Source organism: Porites lutea, chromosome 11 (genome assembly GCF_958299795.1).
Source record: "Porites lutea chromosome 11, jaPorLute2.1, whole genome shotgun sequence".
Taxonomy (NCBI): Eukaryota; Metazoa; Cnidaria; class Anthozoa; order Scleractinia; family Poritidae; genus Porites; species Porites lutea.
The window spans coordinates 9,588,395-9,604,908 of NC_133211.1; the positions used below are offsets into that span (position 1 = coordinate 9,588,395).

Sequence of the window (16,514 nt, forward strand, 5' to 3'; positions counted from 1 at the left end):
AGGTGTTTATAGTCCATGTGTGTATGTATGCTTGATAATTATTGTAATAAAAATAAATAAAAATAGCCAGTTTGGAGCTTGGACCTACTTCCCTATACCCACATTTCCTCTCCCCTCTTCCCGTGGGTTTTTTTCGCACAGGTTTCCCGTGTTATTTGTCAGTTTGACTGTCAAGTGAAATGCTTGATATGTTATCGAAAAGTGGAAAGAACAGAAATTTCTCAGAGTAAAAATAATATAAATAACACGGAATGTTCAGCTATGATTTAGTTATCGTTCTTCATACCTGAATGTCATTGGCTGGATTCCAGTCAATATCAAACAGTATAAGCTTCGATGCACCAATGAGATTTAAGCCAACTCCGCCAGCTTTCGAACTCAAAAGAAATACAACTAAAAATAACAAAGAAAAAAGTTATATTAGCGGAAATGTTCTGCGCTATCACAGTCTCATTGTAAGAGATTTTCCGCTTGTGGGAAACGCATGTCTCCGGGTCTATTGAGAATTCCTTTTCCCTGTACCCTGGATGCCAGAGACTTTTCATAAGCAGTTTCCGGTTCCGGTCAAGTTTTTATAGTTGTGGGCTCGGTCTTCAGCCGAAGATTTGTCGGCTTGCGGCCGACCGAGCGCGAGAAAAACCTCAGCCATTTAAAGTAAAGGATATGGAAGAAGTGTACACAGTGCCTACTCCCGACGGAGAACTGGATACACAGCAACACTAGAGATTTGCCTAGGTGATCGTTTAAAACTGCTTAATATTTTAAGGCCCTTTTCTCATTATCATGTACAGAAGCTAGAGGTGGTCCCGAGGGTCTCCCGCTTAGAGACACTTCAGTGTATACATGCATAGCATGTAGACAGCGAGCTGTCGTCCTTTTTTCTTCACAGGCACGCGCGGGCCGAGCGAAAAAGTATAGCTAGAAGGAGGAGTGATTGGGGTGGAGAGAGAAAAAATTATTATTTTTTCTTCGCTCGGGCTTCCCCCACATTCTTCGCGCCTTCGCCGCTCACCCCTCACATGTGATCTTGATCTACTGTTACTCAAAAGAGGTGGTTCCAAGGATGTATGGCGTAATGGCAGTTGTACATCTATAAAGTGAAAGCTCAAGCTGATCCCGCGGGTGCCTCGCTACAGCACAGACAGTTTACTGAAGGCATGAATAGCAGACGTGATCTCGAGGGTGTCCCGCTTAACTAGGGTTCACTGTATACACTTTATATTAGACAGCTAGCGGAGCTCCAAGCTGCGACCATTTTGATCTCCTCGGCGACTAACAAAATAGGCGACTAAAATTGTGGCGCAAGTTGCCAATTTGGCGACCTGCCTTCAACAGTCATAACCCAAGCCGTAGTGTATTCATAATTGTTTATAGTCTTTCTAAAGGTTAAGTGAGATAAACACTTTTTTGAAATATTAATCATGCATTTATTTTCTTTATAATTTGTCTCTTGAGATGTCGTGTGTACCTCCAAATTCGATAGGCCACTTCCGAGTTCCAAAAACCCTCATTTTCAAAATGAGGCCAAGCGCACCACCTTTCTTGTGAAAATGAGTTTAACTAGGCTCGATTACCAGCCGCTGTTCGGGAAAATGAGCCCGCACTCATCGAGCCTAGAGTTTAACTTGCATGAGAATGAAAGATCATTTCCATATAAAAGGCTGAGCACTTAACCACGTTTTGATGCAGAGGCCCGGGGAACTCTGAAATGGTCTATTTCCACGGTTTTTTTACGTCTGGGAACAGCTTTTTTTTTTACGTCTGCATGGCGACCATTTATAAATTTAGCTTGTCTAAAGGTGACTTTAAAAAAAACTTGAACTTAAAGCACTGGGTAAAATAGAACTAATCCTGAGGGTGTTAAGCGTACGAAGATATCACTGTGACTATCACTGTACGAAGTACACTTACAGATTTTGCAGTGCTTGTCGTTGAACCTGTCAACCAGCGACTGTCGTTTGCTTGTCGGTGTTTTCCCGTCCAGTCTCAAAAACTCATAACCTCTTTGTTCGCAAAGTCTTTGAAGTAAATCAAGAGTCTGTGAGACAGATCAGTACGAGTTTTAAGGAGTCACATTTGAACTGCTTATCCCACAGCAACCGGTACAGGATAAGGTCTTAAATTAATATATGCATGAAGTCAAGCCTTTAACCCCCAGAGGCAATTTGTGAAGACATGAAATGTGGCCATTCAAGTGAAAACTCTTTAGCAGTACGTTCACATGTTATTCGGTAAGTAGTACTAACTTTTAAGTCTGTGGATGAAATCTTATGGTGTAAACATTCACATGAAAGGATCAAATCGTTTAGCAGTACTTTCACATGATGCTATTTATTCTGCCCTTAGTACTAACTTTTGAGTCTGTGGATGAAATCCTTTGATGTTACCTTTCAAATGAAACCTCTTTAGCAGTATTCACATGGTACTGTTTATTTGGTAAGTAGTACTAACTTTTGAGTCTGTGGATGAAATCGTATGGTGTTACCATTCTTGACAATGAAGCCCTTTAGCAGTACTTTCACATGGTACCATTTATTCGGTAAGTAATACGAACTTGAGTCTGTGGATGAAACCCTAGGGTGTTACAATTCAAATGAAAACTCTTAAGCAGTACTTTCACATGGTACCATCTATTCGGTGTGGTTTTAACTTCTGGTATCCAATAAACTGGCAGCATGGTAACATTTGGTATTACCTAAAGGTGCGCATTTAAAACACCTCACCTGAGTATAATTTGATACAAGAACTACTCTATCTCCTGAGCGATGCATGTGAGCCAGTAAGTGTGCAAGAACTTGAAGCTTCCCTGAATGGTCCGTGGTGAAGGTACCGGGATTATAATCTGCTGGAAAAGAACGGTCTAGCCCTTCATACAGGGAAGCTTCCTGTTGATAAAGGGACAAATAGTATGGTGATTAGCCAGACAAAAATAAGAATGATAGAGAGATTTTTCTTTGAAAAGCTTTCATTCTAGGTACTCCTCGATTCTTTTAGTCAGCCCCTAATGCGCATGCGCAGGTTTTCCCGCAAAAAAAGATCTCGCATAATCAAAGACCCTCGTTTGATGCAATGCAGGAACCACTCAAACCTTTTAAAAGCGAGTGAAATCGTTAGAACAAAAAAGCCCCCAACTCTTCAAGAAACGGATTTAACTTAATGGGAATGAGGCATCCCTCCTTGAGAGAAAAGCTGAGAAAGATATTTGAACAGGGCCCTAAATGCCCGTTTTAGAGACTGAGGTGACTGCTTGCAAGAGTCGTAAGAAGTAACTGAAGAAAAAAGGGACCAACTTTAGGTGCCCGTACATAAAGGTGTCAGTAAAGAAAGAGTTGACCTCATCGTGAGTTAAGCGAGGAGTGGTTAGCGGTAGTTTTGAATACCAAAGTAAGTTACCTCCTCAATATCCCAGCTGTTTGACACCTCATTTGCCTCTTGGCAGTCCGAGTAAATGAGACTTGGATCATTGCAAAGCTTCTTTAGCGCACCAATGCACAATAAGTGACGTGAACCTTCGGATGAATATGACGTCAGACATGACCTCACAACGCGTGACGTCAGTAGATGACGGTACAGAGAAAGCTGCAAAAGACTGGGCCGACAGAATACAACGGATTCCACTGCAAATGAGGGCAAAAACAAAAATTGACGCTAACCTATTTAATTACGCCTCACACTGTCGGTCAACGAGTCTGGTATAAATACAGGATGTGCTGTGCGACCTGCGAGCAAGTTCTCCTTATTTGGGAGAGCAAAGCGAGCCTTGCGAGAATGCGCGAAAGAGAGGCGAAGCCGAGCCCCCGCTTTCGCGTCTTCTCTCGCGTGCCTCTCGCGCGTCCCCCAAATGGAGAGCTCGCTCGCAGGCTAGTATTTCACTAATTTCACAAAGACCATACGGCAGCTTGTTTACCGCCCAAAATGTTGCATAACCATTGTGTTCGACTTCTCTTGGGACGACTGTAATACCCGGGAGAGATTGGAAACAATGGTTATACAGGGGGGTAAACAAGGTGCATTATGGTCTATGTGAAAATGGTGAATTCGTCTGTGTATAGATACGGACAGGCATAAGTTCAGATAAATATTCCAGGCTTAAGTACATAAACGCGTATAATAGTCCAGATGGACGATTCGGCTGTTTGATCGCACCGATGTAGAGACGAAATACAAGATGACCACAAAAATAATTCTCTAGGTTTCTCTCGGACGGATCTTTCTTCTCTTCGACTCTAGTATAAATACAACCAATGTGAAACAAATTTTCGAAATGTCGAGAGTCTAAAGATCCATCCTTCCCCTGTATAACTATACCCTAATACCCTAAAGTAGTAAGTACCCTAATACTGGTAGATTGTTACTCTCTTAATTTTCCGACAAAGAAAACAAAAACAAGTACCTTTTGGAGGAAGGTAGCGACTATTCACTTCTGACGTCCTTCTCAAGAAAAACATACTTGTCAACCTGTTGAGCTGTGCATGAGAAAAACGGAAAGTAAAACAAAGAAAACAGGGAGCCTTACAAACAAATTCGTGTCTTGTTCGTAAAGGAATATGTAAAGATTACTTCTGTAGACCATATCACCATTTTACCTATTTCAGTATACCCAAACTTGGTGAAACATCACGATTAACTCTTCAAAATAGCCAACTCATCTACCGTTCAACGTTGAGAGATGCGACATTTACGGTTCCGGACTAAATCAGTTTTGGGTTGAATTGATCTCCTTTCTCGTCTAGCTCCACGCTTGGAACGTCTCATTTCTTGTAGCACTAGGTCTGCTACGAAACCCATTCTGTGACGCATCGGAAAAGAACAAAACGAAGGGCATGTACACACGAGCAACGCTAACGCAAGAAAACACGCGTGTGAGCTAACTCGACTTAAGCACCAAGTTTTTGAGTCGGCGCATACACTTGTCTTAAGGCTAACTGCGTTTGCATTTCAGTCGTGTGAACCGCGACAACGCAAACGCAAATACAAATGCACAATGAAAAACTGGATATTCCTTCGCCATGTAGGGATGCAGGATACTCAGATGCTGCGTGTATTTCACTGTGCTCGCATTTGCATTTATTTGCGTTGCACGTGTGAACATCTCTTGTGCTTTCCCTTGCTTTCTCTATTTGCGTCGCTCTAGTGAACCAGCCAGACAATTTGTTCGTTCAGACCAGGTAAATATCACAAAACCAGGTTTCTCTGCCGCGGCAGCTCTGACTTCATCCTTATCAAATTAAAAAGAAATCCCGGAAACAGTTTTAAGCATTATTAGTCTACCTCGGCAGCTCTTGTTTGGCCAAGTAGTTGTTCTTCACTAGTGGCGTCAGGTTGTTGTCCACGGACGATAGGCTCCTCATATAAACGACGAAAAGAAGACTGCGTGCCTGTAAACGGGAAAATGATAGAGGTAAGTCATTGTTTCTCCAACATAAGTAAGCGGCCTTCTTATACTTTTTGTCTATTTTGTATCCAAGAACTGCGTTAGACCAACGATGTTACTATTAGTTGTGTGGCAGGCATTCAAAAGGGAAGGAAGATGTAGGGTGCGGGCGAGTCATGTAGCAGTTCTCCTAACCCTAAAAGCCGATTGGTTTGCAACCCAAACCGTAAAACAATGGAAATAATGATAAACATTGTTGTGTTACTGCTTTCTGCAACCAATAAGGAGACACTGTACGAGCAGCTGGTGCAGGCCGCAGGCAAACGCGAAGGGCGTCACGGGCCCAAATCCCCTTTTTTCCTAGCCTACGTGGAGACGTCTCCTATTTCTCTTGTTTCACGCTGAAAACGTTTGTACTTAGCGTACCCTTTTCCTTTCCCACGGCCTTCGTAGTCCTGCCACGCAGGCTGCGCTAGCCGGATAATAGCAAGCAACATACGAAGACAAAATGACGTACCATAGTTAATTGAATACGCGCCGCCCCCGAATCAGCAACGCATTTGGAAGAAAAAAGGTAATAAGCGCCGCAGCCCTGATAATCAAAATATTTTATACAGAAAATAATAATACCGTAATTAATACAATTCTTTATCGCGTCCAACTTTGAGATAAATGCCGCCCTCGAATAAGCGCCGCACTTGAGGATTGAAAATTTTAATAAGCGCCCTGGCGCTTATTCGAGAAAATATGGTACTGATCATTGGACCTTTGTGGTGAGAAAAAAATCCTCCTAATAGTACTAAGAGTACGTTAATGCACCTGCGAGTGCGACAAGAAGGGAAGAAGAGGGGCCTTGGGAACAAGGTTACAATGCAGATGAGCGAAATAAAACTCACCTAGAATTCCTGGATTACACAGGTCAATGAGAGAATGAAACTCCTTGAGATCATTCTGTAAAGGTAAAGAAAGTATTGATTTGTTGGTAGATTTATTAGGGATGAAAGTAGCACCCAAAAACACAACACATAGAAGGAAGAAGCCTAAAGTATATAACAACTTACAGCAGTATTCGATAATTTTCCGCGTAGCTTTGTGAAAATGGGGTGATTAAGAACAACGACTGATAGGCGCGGTTTAGAATAAAAAGTGGATTGCGATGCGCTCAAGCATGTTTGCAATGTGGTTGAGCGCTTCTTTTGTCACACTGATCCATACGAAGTAAATAGGTTTAAAAATGGCTTTTATTTTCTGGCCGCTGCTCCATTCGTACGGCACTTTGTACGGTAAATAAGATAGCGTAAAATGTCTCACCTGTATTGGTGTGCCTGTGAGAAGAATCCTACGCTTGGTCTTTAGCCCAGAAATCATCTGTAAGATCAAAATAAACAAGCGTTATTGAGGTCAAAATGGCTGTTTATTGGCCAAGTTCTTCAGTTTTTTTTCTGCGTTTCGTCTCCGTCAACAAAAACGTACAAAAAAACGAAGCTAATTTTAAACATACAGTTATTTTGACTGAACAAGCTTCGTCAATAAAGAATTTATTATATGGCCAAAAAGATAACTTTTTCTTGCGGAACCAAGGCGGGATATCCCAAGCCCATCTTGCCTGCTCGGGTAGCCAATCAGAACACAGAATTCGCTTTTTCTCGCCCGCTAGCGGATTCAGCCATATAACAAATAGTTCTTTTTTCGAGAAAAAAAAAACACAAAATAACAACCACCACCACCTCCTTGATGTGGTCATAGAAAGCTTAAAGTACAAGGGACCAAACGAAACTACCGGATGGCAATGTTACTGAGATTTAGGTACGCGCAGTTTTGGAACCCTTAGCGTTTTAGCTGCTAAATCTACGTATAACCCACTTCTCACTATGAGATACCGCTAAAACAAACCAAGAAGCTCTCACCGTGGCGGTTTTTATTGTAGTGTTTTTCAAGCGATGCGCTTCATCGCAGATCACCAGTCCAAACTTGATGCTCCTAATCTCCTCCACAGACCTTAGAAACATCTCATAGCTGATGATCATGACTGGGTAAATAGGACTGTTGATAAACTCCTGCAAACATAACACTCCAGTTGAGAAAAAAACAAAAAAAACAAAAACGATGAAACAAAGCATTAGCCGAACGTTCTGGAAAGACTTTTTTGAAAAGTCTCATAGAACCAATTTTGTCCTCTCAAACTGCCGTCAAGTCCCCTTTATTTCCCATTTTAGAAACGATAAGGAGACTGGTGCCGAATTGGCCTAGCAACGGTTTCTGGGAAATTTTCTGGGATCCTTACTGGGGACAACTGGCGACGCGCCTATTGGCCAAGTTTTTTTCCTGTCCCTAGTGACAGTCCCAGAAGTCTTTGCGAAAGTAAACTCGGCCCAGTTTCCTTCCCGTCTCTAAAGTGGCGAATTACTTATCGAGTAAGGTCGCTCAACGACAGTTTTATCAATATTTTCACTGTTAGGAAAACCATGGATTCTAACTGAGCGCAATGCTGGTATTATCTTAGCCCCCCAGGGCATTGCAGACAATAGTGTGGAAGTCTCGGGGGAGTCCTTTTGCCTATTTAAGCCATCTATCCCGTGATTTCTGTGTCTTTTGCCAAGTAACGGCGTTCTTAGCCGGGTTATAACTTTTGACCCTCCCACCTCCCCTTCGGCGACGAGTATCCCCCTCTCCGTTCTCTGTAATACGACCCTCTGCCTTTGCAAAATCTCGCTTCCCTGCACAACATAGTTTCGCTTAGGCAGTAAGTGGTTGTTCTGAAAGGGAAAATGGTTTACTATATAGCTTTATTTTGTCAGTAACAAGAGTCACATCTTAGTGGAATGTGGTAAGGCGTCGAAGAAGACATTTGAAAATAATATGCGCACAAGACATGAGTAACGTTTAGTTGTTCATGGGTGGGCGGCCAGAATGTGTGTAAAAGTCTACTGGGTTCGTTTCCTTTCAGCTCGTGGTTAGTTCTCGTAACAAGATCAAGCCCAAAAATGACCATCTTTCGCGATTATTCCCAACCAACCTTAATGTTTCACCTATATATGTACGCCAGACACCAGCTAATTCTACAATTCTTGTCTTTTACAAAATGCTGACTTCATAGCTTTTTCGGTCACCGGGCTATTCGCTCAATGAAGAGGAATGTACTTTAAGTAAGGTAACTGAAGTATATCTTGGCAGCCGAATGGAACTTACTTTGACCCTTTTTTCTGAGGTAACCGTGTACACCTTCAATCTATCGTTGCCAAGCCACTTCCGGAATTCGCAGCTCCAGTTCTGAAAACAAGGGATTGAAGAAAACGTTGGGCAAAAGTTAGTCTGAAATGTCATACATCTCCACCTTCAGACTGGGCATAAGCAACAGCCGAGATTTGCAAGTGACGGCTAAGATTGGGATGTTAACGATTAGTTTGTGCGATGAAAGCAGCGCAAACTAGAAACACACCCACTTGACTAACTTAAAAACATATTTGACTAACATCAAGACGTACTTTACTGACTAATGGAGATACGACTAACCCATAGACTTACAGCAAGATAATTGGCATGCAAATATCGAAAACTACCAACGTAAATGCACAACTGACAGTGCTTTTTGGCCAAAACAATTTCTTTTTGTTTTCACTACATTCTGGTTAGTCTACTGACGTTTAGTTCCATCAGCCCAACCCATGAATGGATCTGAATTGGGCCAACGAAGACCATTAGAAAGATATACATCTATCTTGTTTTTGGTTTGTTTTGTTTGTTGTTGTTATTGCTGTTGTTGTTGTTTAAATACAAAAAGAACATATACTTTGACTAGGCTGCCTGGAGTGACGATAAGAGTTCTCTTGAGTGTGGGTTGACCTCCGTACATTCCCTGTTTATAAAGTGTCCTGCAGTGAGATACAAAGCATAATCGATTTGTGCCCCTGAGTTTTAAAACGAACAGGTCAAAAGAAAACTAAAGTTCGCGAGAGTTCAAAAACAATGTTCTCGCTTGATTTGAGTCTCACGCTATTGCGGCAACTCTAGTGATCTGCCGAAAACTCTCGTGCGCACTTTTTCTATAAAAAAGATCCTATATTTCTATCAAACTTAAGCAAGCCTCTTCCAACAGTTATATGAGGCAAAAATTGCATTCATAGCTAGCAAAAGCAGGATAGCACTCATCTAGCCCTGCACAGAAATGAAGTATGGGCTTTGCATAGAATAAGTAAGTTTCCATACGTTAAGCAACTTACCACAGCAAAGAGATGCACTGGAGAGTTTTTCCAAGTCCCATGTCGTCTCTAAACACAATAGGAGATAACACAACAGATTTTATACTAATCCGTAGGTGTATATTTGACTAAGGACAGGTAGGATGAAAGTAGTCTGCGTCGCAGACAGTCTCTATCAAGGTCTCGAGTGACAAGCAGTGGCGGATCCAGACCTTCAGATAAGGGGGGCGGGGGTCATCCATATCCTGAGATAAGGGGGGCGGGGGTCATCCAGACCCTGAGATAAGGGGGGCGGGGGTCATCCAGACCCTGAGATAAGGGGGGCGGGGGTCATCCAGACCCTGAGATAAGGGGGGGGTCTCAAAAAAAATAGGGGAGACTGACCTCCTCCCCCCCCCCCCAACCCCCGCATCCGCCACTGACAAGTCCGACCGCTAGAAGAAAGAGGACTAAAACTATAGAAGTAGGACCGGGAAGTTAGCGTAGTTTACACGAATCCTTGGGAGAAAATTAAAGATACTACTTTTTTTTAAAACAAGCAGTAGCAAGTAATAGTATTGCCGGAATATAGTCAAATATTCACACAGATGTTATCCACTAACTCAATAGGTAGAACTGCATGACATTTCTCCAAGATGCTGATATGCAGATGGAAAGGATAAGGCCTATAAAAGACTTGTGAAAGAAAGGTCCTCTGAAATTATACTTTTATTGAACGATACTTACGCAAGAATGGCTCCATTTCCATTGAAATTCCGCAGCCCCATAACGCACTCATAAAGAAACACGACTCCTTCCCTCTGATGGGGCCTTAAGTGCTGTGACAAGTAAGGGTCCACTACCACGTCAACAATATCCAGCCCCTCTTGATTTATCTCCAACTGCGTACGTTTCAAATAACACTATTTTAGGGACTTTTATTGCAAGCAAAAAACTGTATTACATGCAGCAATCCCTGACTAAAGGGAGACAAAGTGTAACAATGTTGCTTACCGCTGATTTACGATGGACCGGAAGCAGTTCGGCCATAATATGAACACAGTTATGCACAGAATGTCGAATTTAGCAACCTATCACCGCTCCTCGTCGCTGAGAACGTTTCGCGAAACGTCCCAGCAAAGAGGAGCGTTCGGAGGTGGCTAAGAATGCCTACATTGTAAGCCACCGTTCAGCTGTTTTTTTTTTTTTTAACTTAAACCAAAACAACTGCAAAGACTTCCATACAAGTTGACTAGGGTCCGCATCAAAAACTTCAATCCCATTCATTAAAAGCTGACATTTTAAAAAGGGCAAGGGGCATAAAATGTCCTTTGGATTTTTGAGTAAGAAACTTAAACCAACGTCGATCAATTTGAATATCTATACTGTGTACGCGTACTGTGTACATGCTATCTTCTCGACTAAAAAGCCTCTACATCATACTAAAGTATCTTTCCCTACAAAAACTGTTTTGACCGAACATGGAACCGCCGCATGTACAAAAGGAAATTACCCGCCAAAAGGTAGTTGCGCTTGCCCTACACTTGGGGAACTTTAGCAAGGACTTGCCTAGTCCCTAGGCGTCGTTATTGCGCGCGGCCGATGCGTTTCGGGTCACGTGGAGCGAGCGAGTTTTTCGTCTCGGGTACGTCACCGAAATGCATTGACCGAGAAGGCCTAGAAAGACGCCGCACAGGAACTAGGCAAAGCAACGACTACGACGACGGCAACGAGAACGGCAAAACAGCAATGGGCCATTTTCGGGTTGCCCCAAGCCTCTGTTTCAAAGCGAGGCTAACTGCGAAGCCATTGACATGAAAATGACTTTTTGTTTGTCATGCACATAAAACTTATTTTCACAAGAAAGGCTGGGCACTTAGCCTCGATTTGGGAGTGTGAGATTTTGGAACTCGGAAAATGGCCTGTAGGTTTAGATTAGGAAAACAACAACTCTGCTTGTGCATTGGGAACGACGTTGTGTAAAAAGTACGTTCGGCAGATACCTGATGGGTAGCACTGGGTCGAGGCATCACAAGGGCACCAGGAGCGTTGACGTCATGGCGTGACGTAGAAATTTTTTTCGTTTCCATGACGACTCCGTTCTTCATATTGCAAACGAAGGGCTTCGGTAAACCTGCGCAGAAAACAGTAAGAACTGAATTTGAAAGTGGAAATGATCCTTGCAGTTAAATGAACAACTTTAGCGGTTCAAAAAGAACCTGAAAAAATCCAGACGTTTCCTTAACAACCAGTAACGTTTTAGTCATGCGTGACACAACTTACAGAACCGGTTTGCGCGATAACAACCGTGGGTTCAGAAATTTCCAGCGTGCAGTCTTAACAAGGCACGCGCATTCCACATTAAACGAACCCAGTTTTGAAAACCAGTACGTTTTGTCCACCAATGTGGTCGGCTGCTACGTGTGAGAACGCGTCGGGGGCCGGTAGAGCCGGTCTCTTTCTTTCCTTTCCTTCTTCTCTTGCTATGAGCGACCTCTGCAAGCAGGGTATAAAGACCTCAGTTTCGCAACTTAACTAACACTGAGTTAGGTACTATTGAAAAACTTTTGATATCGCCTGTCCACAGGCTTTTCTCACTCCTGGTTGAATCCTTACAAATACGCCAAACGTTTTTCAGCTCTGAGAAAAAGGTCAACATAAGAATAAGGTCTAAAGCGGCGAAGAAAAACAATTCCTATCCCTGAGACCTTATCTCACACAAATCAAGGCTCGAAAAGGTAAAATTCCACAGGGTGGTAAAGAGGATCAATCTACAATCTTGGAAAAAATAAATGGAAAACCTAGACCCCCCCCTCCCCCCCCCCCCCCAAATCAAAGATGGGAAAATGGCGCGTTTTTGCCCTTCGCGCGGCTTCATCCTTGATTTGGGGGGCATGGGGGTTTGCTGTTCCATTTTATTTTGTCCAAGATTGTAGGCTTCTGGGAAATTGCCCACCTACCCCTCCCCTAAGCCAACATTATCACTTACTTCTCACTCAGGGCAAAATGTTGGCTTAGGGGAGGGGTAGGTGGGAAGTTTCCCAGAGACCTAAATTGGTCCGGTAAAGATTCAGTGGGATGAAGTCTCTTCACAGAAGCGCCCAAGAACTGCTCACTGAACTGAAAAGCTGCGACAATCTTTTTTCGTTGAGCTCTCGCAGACGAGCATGCGTAGATTCGTGAGATACCCCCTTTCACCGTGAAATTTCGACAAATTGCCTCTTATTTGACTTACCGTAAATCCTCTAGTTAGCCCCCAACATGACAAATAAGCCCCCTCTCTCTAATAAGCCCCCCCGCCCCCCTTTCAGGGGAAGAAAGTTAATAAGCCCTCCTCCCTGATAGACTGTATTAATTCATCACGAATGTAAAACTCGATGTGGACTGAAGACCCGGGATGGTTTATTCACCAACTGGAAGTTTGGAATTTTTTTTATCCTCGGCTTCGTGACCTCCAACTTCTTGTACTTGAGCTTTTCCACTTTGTATTTTAGTTCTTTATGGAGAGCTGATACTAACGCCTTTGCTAAATTAAGTATGTCCCCATCTCTATTAAGCATCCCCCTCCCCCCCGCTCCTCAAATGTGTTTGAAATAATCAGTCCCCGGCGGGACTTAATAGAGGATTTACGGTAATTCCGTTAAGAATCAGCAGACAGGCCCTTAGCAGTTTACTTCAGCTTAAATTTCTCCTCAAAGAACTTGTTGTGTCAGGTGCCCTTTGTGGGATAACTCGTCATAAAAAAATCTTTTTCGCAAATTTCAAAAACAACTGGCAGTGGTTATACGCTTATCAGGGGAAATTTTACAACGAAAGTCGAGAAATACAAATTGGCTTGTTCAAGCAACCGTTTAAAAATGTTCCCGTGATGGATTATATAACATTTTGAATTATGAAAATTAAAACAATTTATGTAAACGTTGAAAATGACAACCCATTAAAATGAGGTGTCTGTTCAATTAATATTGAATGTTACGAGATTATTAATCGAAGGAAAGTGTTTCTTTGTATCCAAATACATATTGGTTAAGCATACTTTCCCTAGGAACGAACACTCTCATATGGCCCTAAAAACAGGATTTGCTTGTGAACGGTTGTCACTGAACCCAAGAAGGCATAGGAAATTTGAGATGAAAGTGCTTGTTGACCTAAAGCGCAAGCAAAAGATGATAGGTGTTCTCGGTTGTCAAGTTAATGATAGCTTCAGGTCTCCCCGCCGGAAGCGTTTCAGCTCTACTCACGCATTGTATTCACAAACTTTCACTTTCACACGCAGTGATGGCCAATTCGAACTGCGCACCGAAGAGTCCCACTCCAGAGGAATTCAACCTGACAGCCATTTTAAAAGCGGGTGTACCCGGAGGATTTTGGCCAACCGAAGGAATCGTTGTTGCTGTTGCTAGAGGAAAGGACAGCAAAATTCTGTCACGGAAGGTTTTCCAGAGCTCTGCGACCAACGCATTCATGAAATCCATCATAGACCTTGAAGAAAGTCCGCTGTTGGGCTTGAAGGAATTGCAGTTACTGAGTAACTTTTCGCCTGGTAGCGATTGTGCTGAAAAATTGTGCGAGTGGCTCGCGCAAAACGAGGAAGTGTGCGTGTCGATCCGCTTCGCGCATCTTCAGAATATCCACGTTAGCGTGCACAAGGTGGCTGAAAACAACGCGGAGGGGTTAAGGAAGTTGGTAGAGAAAGGAGTAAAAATAAAAGCACTTTCGGATTACGACTGGCTTCAGCTTTTGATGATCGACCGTGGATTTGCAGCGAAGGATGAGTGGATCGCGAAAAGGAAACAAGTAGATGAAAAAAATCAGAAAGATTTGGAGGAAATTTTACAGTCAACCGATCTGGGCGAGACACTGAAACATATGCGAATATACTGAACACAAAATGAACGGTCTCAGCGCAAGAAGCATTAGCACGAATCAAAATTTCAAATTTCAAATTAAATTTCTAGTTTTGTAGGAGATTGCGATTTAGAGCAGGCAGAAGCCAGGTACGGACAACTGATGTAGCAGACTGGTTTTAGCCTGAAATGTCACTTTGAGAGAGGTCAGTATCCATCCCTTTTAAAATATTTCGTGTCGCGTGACCTGCAAAAAGGTATCATTTTCAGACGCTTGACGATGCGCTATTTTAGGCGATTCACAACTGAGAGCGGTCGTTCTTTTTTTCCTTAGATCAGTAAAATTATAATTAAGCCCCCGATTCGTCTCGTTTCGGAATTAAATTCCCTTTGTGAAAAAAAGGGGAAAAAGAGTCTTCCATATAGTAATTGTTCTTGATTTCCCTCACACTGACAGGATTATCGGTTAATCTAATAAAGGCTTTAAAATTATGTTGACTTTGTGCATTTTATCGGTTAGAATGTTTACTCATAAGCGGACCACCATAGGACGTGTTCACACGTGCCTTTAATAATATTTGTTTAGCTTCGCCGTAAATCGGCTTACCGCGATCCCATAGCATAGCCTTGCACCTGCTGGAAGACGTCTCCTATTTCCTTTGTTGCTCGAGATAAAAGGAAATACACCGCCTAGATTCAATATCCCATACCCCATATTATGATTTGAGTACCGTCTTTCACGGGTCCCAGGGGTCCCCCCATCTTCGGGAACCTGCATTCAAGCGTGATACACATCCCCTTCCCCCGAGAGCTTTCTCGCACTCATTTATGGAAACTCGGTGGCAGACTTTGGACAAGAAAAGTGTGGCATGGTCGTAACGGCTGAGTGACAGGGTCGAGGAAAACGCTGATGAGTTTTTTACAATTAAGCAAATAAGCTTTATGGAGCACAACATATCCCTAAAAAGCCACTGAGGTCTTTGCTCTCCGTTTAAAAAATAATTACAATTTCAAATCTCGTTCAACGCTCTTAGTAACCTCCTCCGGCCCCAGAACTTTTGCCTTAAAAAAAAAAACGCCCCTCCAATTTACTAAGGGAAAAGCCCTGTGGACGAGGCTGTAAAATCCCGAAACCTGGAAATCCAATAAGCCAAATTCCTCATTTTGAGAAACCTACTGGAATCTTATGGAACATCTCTGACTCTCTCAAACTATTTCTACGAAATGTGTCCTTGCATGCAACAAAGGAAACAAGAGAGGACTGCATTCAAAACATCGCATGACAAGGTCCAGGGATAAATCATATGGGTTTAATAGTTTGGTGTGTGCATAACAGCAGTGCAACCACAAAATCTTTATTAAATATTCCAGTTTGATCCTTTGCTGCTACTTTAAGCAGAGAAGGTTACCAGTGTTAAACTTTTGATTTGGATTCGGCAGGTGCCTTAAAAATACGTTAAAAAATTATCTTGAAAAGTTAACTTGCTTACTTTCAGTTAACGCATGGAACTCGCTACCTGAGGCAATAGGATGGGCGTCCTGTGTTAGGACTTTAGGCTACATGATAATAGTATGCAATGTCTGTGACAATAGTATGGGCTGCCTGTTATAATAGCATGGGCTACCGGTGATAGTAGTATAGGTTGCCTAATATGGGTTGCTTGTGTTCTTAAAAGAAGGCACTTCCCTCTTACCTTTTTGTTTAGAAGGCAGCCTAGAGGGTGGCTTTGGAATAGATGGTGATGGTTGTACTGATTGTTGAAAACATTTCCCACTGAGATAATCCTCTGCTTGGATACTTCCCATCACCTACAGATAAAGCACAGAGAAAGGAGGATGTGATATATAAAAAATATATGTAACTTATTTTGATGTCTCCCGTTATCTTAACCTGCATTGCAGATATTTTCTCTGGGTGTGCAATGTTTTTGCTTGCATAAAGACCATTATTTCAAGATTTGGCCCAAGTCAATGAGGTAGGGGAGGGGGTGGGGGGCAGAAACAAAGGAAAAAGAAGGGGTTTGCACACAGGCTATTTTTAACACTTGAAAAATATACCGTAAGACCTTAAGATATTTTCTGCAAATTGTTAAATGAGGTTAAATAAATATTTAT

The 16,514-nt window shown here is 42.5% G+C and overlaps 2 protein-coding genes across 2 annotated transcripts in view; one reads left to right on the top strand and one right to left on the bottom strand.

Moving 5' to 3' along the window:
* Window positions 1-16,514, bottom strand: part of LOC140953170 (DNA repair and recombination protein RAD54B-like) — a 35,982-nt gene that overhangs the window by 14,057 nt on the left and 5,411 nt on the right. The window contains exons 8-22 of the mRNA XM_073402670.1: window positions 16,094-16,208; window positions 11,556-11,686; window positions 10,300-10,454; window positions 9,595-9,642; window positions 9,165-9,246; window positions 8,564-8,644; window positions 7,282-7,431; window positions 6,686-6,742; window positions 6,271-6,325; window positions 5,272-5,378; window positions 4,394-4,466; window positions 3,394-3,617; window positions 2,724-2,885; window positions 1,912-2,038; window positions 287-393 (exon numbers count right to left, since the gene is read on the bottom strand). Of these exons, the coding sequence (XP_073258771.1) occupies window positions 287-393; window positions 1,912-2,038; window positions 2,724-2,885; window positions 3,394-3,617; window positions 4,394-4,466; window positions 5,272-5,378; window positions 6,271-6,325; window positions 6,686-6,742; window positions 7,282-7,431; window positions 8,564-8,644; window positions 9,165-9,246; window positions 9,595-9,642; window positions 10,300-10,454; window positions 11,556-11,686; window positions 16,094-16,208 (1,674 nt within the window). The remainder of the gene's footprint in view (window positions 1-286; window positions 394-1,911; window positions 2,039-2,723; window positions 2,886-3,393; window positions 3,618-4,393; window positions 4,467-5,271; window positions 5,379-6,270; window positions 6,326-6,685; window positions 6,743-7,281; window positions 7,432-8,563; window positions 8,645-9,164; window positions 9,247-9,594; window positions 9,643-10,299; window positions 10,455-11,555; window positions 11,687-16,093; window positions 16,209-16,514) is intronic.
* LOC140952095 (uncharacterized) lies at window positions 13,719-14,891 on the top strand. The gene has a single exon (XM_073401515.1). It carries the CDS (start codon window positions 13,747-13,749, stop codon window positions 14,434-14,436), a length of 690 nt encoding a protein of 229 aa, XP_073257616.1. The 5' UTR covers window positions 13,719-13,746; the 3' UTR covers window positions 14,437-14,891.

What these genes read in the sequence shown, in the direction of transcription:
- LOC140952095 (XM_073401515.1), top strand. Translation starts at nt 13,747, where the DNA reads ATGATAGCTTCAGGTCTCCCCGCCGGAAGCGTTTCAGCTCTACTCACG.